The sequence below is a fragment of the Capsicum annuum genome, chromosome 2 (assembly GCF_002878395.1).
Source record: "Capsicum annuum cultivar UCD-10X-F1 chromosome 2, UCD10Xv1.1, whole genome shotgun sequence".
In the NCBI taxonomy this organism is placed as follows: Eukaryota; Viridiplantae; Streptophyta; class Magnoliopsida; order Solanales; family Solanaceae; genus Capsicum; species Capsicum annuum.
Genome location: NC_061112.1, coordinates 127,160,902 through 127,168,698, shown reverse-complemented (window position 1 = coordinate 127,168,698; position 7,797 = coordinate 127,160,902). Strand labels below are relative to the sequence as shown.

Genomic DNA, 7,797 nt, shown 5'->3' with positions numbered 1-7,797 from the left:
CTAGAATATGATGTATCGGTGCAAAATTTAGTAATGCATCCTAGTGGAATGTGATGTATTTATGTAAAATAAATTTAGTAATGCATCCTAGTGGAATGTGATGTATTTATGTAAAATAAGTGATATATTCGTATAAAATTAATTGATGTATCTAAAAAAATATGATGTATTCGAATAGATTAAATTAGAGAATTTTAGTAATATTGAAAAGATCTAGAAATATAAAAAATTGAGCTTTAACTTCTACCAACCAAGGATCAATGATCCAATTAAAATGCGTGAATATTTATGGGTTTCCAACCCAAAAATTCCAAAAGCCTTTTCCCAAAGTATCCAAAAGGCCCAAAGGAATACATCTTGTGTGGTACCAATAGCTCGTGAAAAAAACGCTGTTTAATGTTCGATTCCCACTCACATGTAACTTTCCAATATACTTCCGAGCATTCGCACCACAATATTCCCCTAGGGTTTTTATTCCCATCTAAATAAATAAAAATAAAAATAAAAATTGTAATTGTAATTTTTGGTAGAGAAGGCAGTGGAAAAAGTTGCAAACCCTTCGATTTTCCACCTTCGACTTCGGCTTTCCTTCTTTCAATTTCAGCTATGGGAAGAGGAAAGTTCAAAGGAAAACCTACTGGCCGCCGCCAGTTCTCCACCCCCGAGGAGATGAGTATGTCTCTGTGTGTAATTTTATTGGAATTGGAATGGATTGGATTCACTAATATGTCGCTTTTGAGATTGAAGGTTACCTGTTGAGTTTGTTGATTTTGTGTTAGATTATTTATGTTGAATTTGTTAGTAGAATTTGAATATTTTAGGTGAATCTAGATGGATTTTTCGGAGCTGTTTTTATAGTTAGTTGGAATATCTAATGTTCATTGCGTTTGAGGATGTTGATACTGGGGATTTAGTTTGAAAATTTGCTAAGACAAGGATTGATTAATCTTTTTTTTTTTTTTTGGTTAAAAGAGGATATATTATATTAGTTAAATAGAGTCAATAATACAAGTAGACGGCTCATTGCTGGCCGGACAAAGTTCTTGCCTAACATCATTAGTACAGATAGTAGTAATACATGTACATCAATCTAATTTTAGCTATTTCTCCAAGTAGCTGTATGTGTATTTTTTTCAATGGATGTAGTTGTATACTATGTTGCTCTGAAGTCCGGACTCTTCAAAAATGTCAATGGTTGCGTGGTGTTGGATACTCCAAAAATGGGCTTTTGTTGGAGAATCCAACATGTATGCCACAACATTTTTGGAGGGTCCGATCCGATCAACATAGTTGCATTTTTGGAGAATCCAACATGTATGCAGCAACATTTTTGGAGAGTCCGTTCAACATAGGTTGTATGTTCATTCACCTTATTTATTTCCTCCGTTTCATATTAGTTGGCCCCTGTTAGTTGGCCCCTGTTGACCTGTGACACATCTTAAGAAACAGGGGCAGAGCCTGTGTATCTTAGGGCGTTCGGAAAATCTAGTAGATTTTTCATAGATCCTGTATTTGGAGTACAAAAAGTGGTAAATATACATAATTGTTAATGGCTGAACTCACTTACATAAAACATAGATGGTTCAGTAGTTCTGGATGGGCGTGCAAAGCCTCCTCTTTATCGAGATGTGGGTTCGAAACCTGCTGATGACATTTATTTTTTCTGTTTTCTGCTATATATGTGCTAAGTGGTATAAAACATTGCATCATTGAACTTGAACCCGATAGCCTGTTTGGGAAACAAAATATAAATTAATAAGTTAAAAATCGTAAAAGGCAGATATGCTACTCTGAAATAAAATTTTTTTGCCTATTGGTTTCTTCACAAACCTTCAAAGTATCATAATCAAATTTTCAAATAAAAAATTAGGGTTCTAATCTCCATTGTATTTGCCTGCATCCCAACGATTGTTGTAGTTCGGACCTCCGCCTTGTAACCAATATGTACGTATATTTAATTTTATGACAAATCCACATTTTGACCTTCTATATTTATTAACTTTGACTTTTCAAAGCTTCAACGCCAAAATTTCTGGCAAGCGAACAAATGTTGTCCTCTTTTTATTTCTAATTTTGTATATAGTGCAATTTGTATTTTGTTATTTTTAAGCGAGAGTCAATATGAAGTTTACTAAAATGACTTGCTAAGTAGAATTGATGATGATGTATTTGAATGATCGTTACGACTAATGATGCGATCATTGGTCGTTTTCAAAGCATGACAAGTTAAGTAGTTGAATGAAATTATAATGATAATGTTTATATTTCTGTAGTGTTTAAGTGGTATGTTTTTTTTTAAACATATATTGAATATATCAATATTTGTTGTTCGTTTTACGATTATTATATATTAGTTTGTGGTCGAAATCATGTCTTAATATTCTGAACCCCCAAACCTCAAATTCTGGCTCCGCCTATAATCTCTATTAAGAAAGCGTACTAAACTAATCTTATTAATGATTCTTTAAAACTCTAAAGTTGGCTATTACTTTATGTAGTTATTTAATACTAACCGGTATAAAGGGAAAATGTAATAAAATTCTTTTGATTTCATAAATTGGATAAAGTGAAACAATTATTGTTAGTATGGGGGCCAAGTAATATAAAACGGAGGGAGTAGATGGCAGTGCTTGTTATGGGTTTACGTGCTAGTAGCAGAAACTTGAAAGAAAACAAGTTCTTGAGATAAACTTAAAATAGTTATTTTCCATGTTGTGTATAATCTTTTAATAGATTGGAACTCAGTTTTCACTTTATGTGTGGTGCAATAAAACTACAGTATCCTGAAATATCAGATTGATTGTTTATACACTTTAGTGATAGAGAGAAGATTCTTCTTTCCTACAACACAAATTAGAGTGGCTTAGACATATTATGCAAACATCAAACTGATATTTCAAGAACTTGGGAGGCTTCATTCATGCACGATGAAGGAATTATATTTTTTGCTTTCCCTTCCTCCTCTTTTGATTCCTGTTAGTGGTTGTCCTCCTCCATATTGCCCCCTTCTCTTTGCTGATTCAATTTTTCCTCCTTTCCATACATGTTCTGGTTTTAGGAGAACTCTTCTCTGAGTTAACTGTATGCTAATGCAAAGTAGTTGTATCAGGCTACTTTATCTTGAATCTGTTTAATACAATTATTATTAAGGCACTAATTATGAATAGACCCTCCTGGTAGTGCGACTTTTGTTAATTCAAATTGTTGATGTACTTAGAGCTGCCATGCTTGGTTGAGAAAGACTGCAGCGAACTGGACATTGTTGGCTAAGTCTGTCTTGGTATTTGTTTTGATTTTGCAGTTGCTGGTTCTTCTGCTCGCCGTCCTCGGACGTTTAAGCAGGTGAATATTTTCAGCTTTCGTTTTTATTGGCTTCTCATACATTTTATATTCTCTTTCTTACTGTTAGAAGTTAGTCTATGCATACTTGTTAGTTGTTACTAAGGAGGGCTAGTACTACTGGGTCAGCTTCACAACATTGATCAGGGGGTTTGGTATGAATTGTGTTGGCATATTGCATGGAACGTTAAACTTCTTTAATAAAACATAACCATGTGAAATGATAGCTATTGCAATCAACTCTCTGTTGTGGAAAGAGAAGAATCCTCTGACAATTAAACGATACAATTTGGGGCTATGTTAATGTGTTTTAATGATGCACTAGAATGCGTTAGTCAACCATGTTTTGTTGTATGCACTAACTGGTGATCATTATCTTGTAAAAATGGTGTTGCATCTGGGTTGCCTTACTAGGAGTTAAAACATCCTTAGTGACTTATCCTTCTTTGCACTTTCTGTCGTTGTGCCCTGGAATGTTTATTTTATTTTCTTCTGTGTTTGTGTCCTTAGTTGTTAATATATCTCAGTAAATCAAAAATCTTCTCTTGTGCTTGTAACCTGAGATTGATGGATTGAATAAAAGGAACTATCTGGTATCTGATGAAAGCTGGTGGCTTTTATAATTAATATTTTCTTCATACTTAACTTCAATGTCTCTGTGCTTTGTGTAATCAATTTGAGGTCTTCAGGAAGAGGCTGAAATTGAGGAGGATGAGAGATCTGAGGAGTCTGAAGAGGAATCTGAAGACGATTCCAATGGAGAGGTCAGTCATCTATGGTTCAATTCTTAATTTTTGTTAATTCTTAGAAAGAGTAATTCATTTGCGACAGAGTTAATACATAAAAATGACCCTAAACTTGACACCAAATTATAACTTTTGACCTTAAACTTTGACATTGCACAAATATGACCTTTAACTATTCAAAACTGTACAAATATAACCTCCAATCCTACGTGGCAAAACGCGTGTTCAACACGCAAAACTGGGCGCGTCCACCTTAAAATCTAAGGGTATAATACATAAATATGACCTTAAACTTTGACAGTGCACAAATATGACCTTTAAATAACTCTTCACTATTATTTTTTCATTATTTTCGGCTCAGAAATGAAAATGGTATCTAATTTCTTTTGTCATTGCGGAAAAAGAGCAATATTGAAGATTTATTAATTAGGTGGGTCAGCCTCATACGAAAAAATCGAGCGGGTATGTATATATATTATAAAGCAGAGGACGAATTTAAGTTATATAATATATCTAAATATTATTTATTTAAATATTAAATTAAAGATGAAACTATACTAATAATAAAAAAAATTATAGTTTTAATAAAACGTTATTAAATTAATGTTATTAAGGATAGTAGTAGTAGTAGTATATTAAATTAACGTAATTAAAATGTTATTAAATTAACGTTATTAAATTAACGAGGGGCGGACCTACGTGGTTGCCATGGGGTTCACCCGAACCCCCTCGGTAGAAAAATTACGTTGTATATATATAAGATAGAAAATGTATATTTATGTACGTATATTAATGTTGAACCACATGAAACAAGGTACTTAGATAGCCCAGTGGTGTTATTTGCTCTTCTTGAGCGCTTCCTTTAGCCTACTGTGCGGGTTCGATCCCTGTTAGTGGCTGTTTTTTTTAAATTAAAAAAAAGCTAAGTGCTGCTGCTATAGAAATAAATAAAATAATAATAATTTTTTAAAATTAAAAAAAAGTTAGGTTCTGCGACTATAGAAATATATAAAAAAATTATAATAATAATAATAATAATAATAACAATAATAATAATAATAATTATTATAAAAACGACGCCTTTTTAACACAAAAAGCAAAACTTTGACATTGCACAAATATGACCTTTAACTATTCAAAACTGCACAAATATGACCTCTCTCCAAGTCAGCCGTGGCACCGTGTGTTTGGATTACCTTTTCATGTAGGCGCGAGTGAGACTCACGCATGGGGTTGCAAAATCGGAGGTCATATTTGTTCAGGTTTTTGAATAGTTAAAGGTCCTGTTTGTGCACTATCAAAGTTTAAGGTCAAAGTTATAATTTGGTGTCAAGTTTAGGGTCATTTTTATGTGTTAACTCTTTGCGACAACTACTACTTTTAATCGTTTCTTATCTTTCCTTGTTTAAAAAATCAACTGCTACTTGTCAAAAAGAAAGTATGGCAAATGCTGTACTTAAATCTCATGTTAGTTGAGGTCGTCTATTTGATTTCTCCCTCTCAAAGTTGGATTTGATTTAGTTTGGAAATTTGTGTCCTTTGTGCTTCCTGTGGCTGTGAAATGTATATTCAGATGACTCATTTCTTTTATTGTTCAAACAGAAGCGGAAAGGTACCCAGGGTATCATTGAGATTGAGAACCCCAATTTGGTTAAGCCAAAGAACGTGAAAGCTAAAAATGTCGATGTAAGATTGCGCACGGTGAACTGGCATTTGTTCATTTTATATGGTTTTTTGGATGTTAATTTGACTGAGGGCATCTTCTGTGCAGATTGAGAAAACAACTGAGCTTTCAAGACGTGAAAGGTTTGTTGAATCTTCTGTTTGTGTGTCCTTTACTATATGATACCTATGAAGTCACAGATAAAGAAGCCTTATGTGTGCCTCCTATGTGCTTTGCATGAATCATCCCGTCCCTTTCTCTGTTCTTGTATTTCAACAACTGCCCTATATTTTTTTCATTGTCCTGCATCTTTCTAGTTTCAAACTGTGCTTCACTAATCTTTGATTTCTCAGTCATCAATTTTTTACTGCCTGCACCACTCTAGTGAGAAAATAGAGGGGTTTATGGGGGGGTGGGTGGGGTTTTGCATTTAATCAACCATTGTCAGAAGACTGTTCAAAGAAGAATTTATCATTTCCTAAGTTATTCCGTTAGACAGAGTGTGTCCATCTAGGAAGATCGTGTTGTGCCAAACCTCATTAACACCTTAAAGGACTGAATGTAAAATGAGATAAGTTAGTATTTTCTGTGTCGACTATATTCCTAGGCCTTTGTTGCACGCATTTGCTGCTAGATTTCTTGGGAAATACTCTTTGCTCTATCCAAAATTCCAGCTATTTGTGTCTGTTGGGCCCAGTGGATGTCAATGAACTTGAATTATGTATATAGTGGGAACAATTGTAGCCGTTTGTTATTATTATGTTTTGGCAAACATATTACTCGTATTCTTGTTTTCTTTGGTGTTGACTAGTCAAGCTAAAAGAAGAATGAAATATTTACCCTCTTTTTGAATTAATTCTGTTACAGAATCATACAAAGCTGTAACTTAGTTGGTGACATATGGTCCAGTTGACTTCTGGTCCTTTTAACTTCTATGTCAGTGTTAATTTATATGGTACTTGTTCACAGGGAAGAGATAGAGAAACAGCAAGCTCATGAGAGGTACATGAGGCTGCAAGAACAAGGAAAAACAGAGCAAGCTAGGAAAGATTTAGGTAATATCAGAGTAATGCTCTAGCAATAGACTTAATTTATTTTGCTCAACTTGTCTGGTCTTGTAGTTTGTTCTCTTTACTCAACAGACTGTTTGAGGAATTTGGTGGATGCGTTCAGGTGTTTTTCATGTAAACATTACCTTAAGTCTAATTTTTAAGTGTCATGTTACTAAATCGGATAATGCCATTTGTAAATGTGTGGTCATGTGTACGACTGTATTTCTGTTGTGAAGATGAAAGTGGATTAGTTGGCATCTGGTTGAGCGTATTAAGAGTAAAATATGTTGCTTTTATGCTGTTCCACCATTGTAGAACTTGGGCATAATGAACTTTGAAATGATGTACCATGGACTTGAACCGATGTTTCTTCTGTTGTAGATCATAAGTGCTACGTCTAATTCTATCGTGTGATTTTGCAGAGCGATTGGCCCTCATACGACAACAAAGAGCAGATGCTGCGAAAAAGCGAGAGGAGGAGAAAGCTGGTACGGTCTTGTATACTAATGCTAGTTCTCTAAGATTCTCTTCTCTATTTGCCAGGGTTAATGTTTGCATTGTTCCTGTGCAGCCAAAGAACAGAAGAAATCGGAAGCTCGCAAGTAACATATGGCTCCATGAATGATGTTATTAATCAATGATTCCCCAAGTACAAGATCTATCCCTACCAAAATTGGCTAATGCTGGAGTTTATGCTTCACCGTTCATTTATGTTATTGTCTAGTTTTATAAGCAGACATCGTATAGATGAAATCATGAAATTATACTGCTTTGATTCTGTATACACAATAGTTCTATCTGGCCTTAACATGGACAATCATGGGAAGGATTTTACTCTTTTCTTTTTGGTTGGTTGAAGTCTCGAGCCTAATTATATGACTATTCTACAGTTTTATGTTTTGGTGGTGTTTGGTATGAAGAAAAATGCTCTCCATGAAAATTGTTTCTGAGAAAATAAGTGCTTCTAACTTATTTTCCAGTGTTTGATTGGTTGCTG

At 34.2% G+C, this 7,797-nt stretch overlaps 1 protein-coding gene across 1 annotated transcript; it reads left to right on the top strand.

Moving 5' to 3' along the window:
- The first annotated feature begins 307 nt into the window (after nucleotides 1–307).
- LOC107859330 (28 kDa heat- and acid-stable phosphoprotein) lies at nucleotides 308–7,700 on the top strand. The gene is made up of 8 exons (XM_016704307.2): nucleotides 308–673; nucleotides 3,302–3,342; nucleotides 4,029–4,103; nucleotides 5,688–5,771; nucleotides 5,857–5,891; nucleotides 6,718–6,803; nucleotides 7,223–7,288; nucleotides 7,372–7,700. Exons 1-8 carry the CDS (start codon nucleotides 607–609, stop codon nucleotides 7,404–7,406), a joined length of 489 nt encoding a protein of 162 aa, XP_016559793.1. The 5' UTR covers nucleotides 308–606; the 3' UTR covers nucleotides 7,407–7,700.
- The last annotated feature ends 97 nt before the right edge of the window (nucleotides 7,701–7,797 follow it).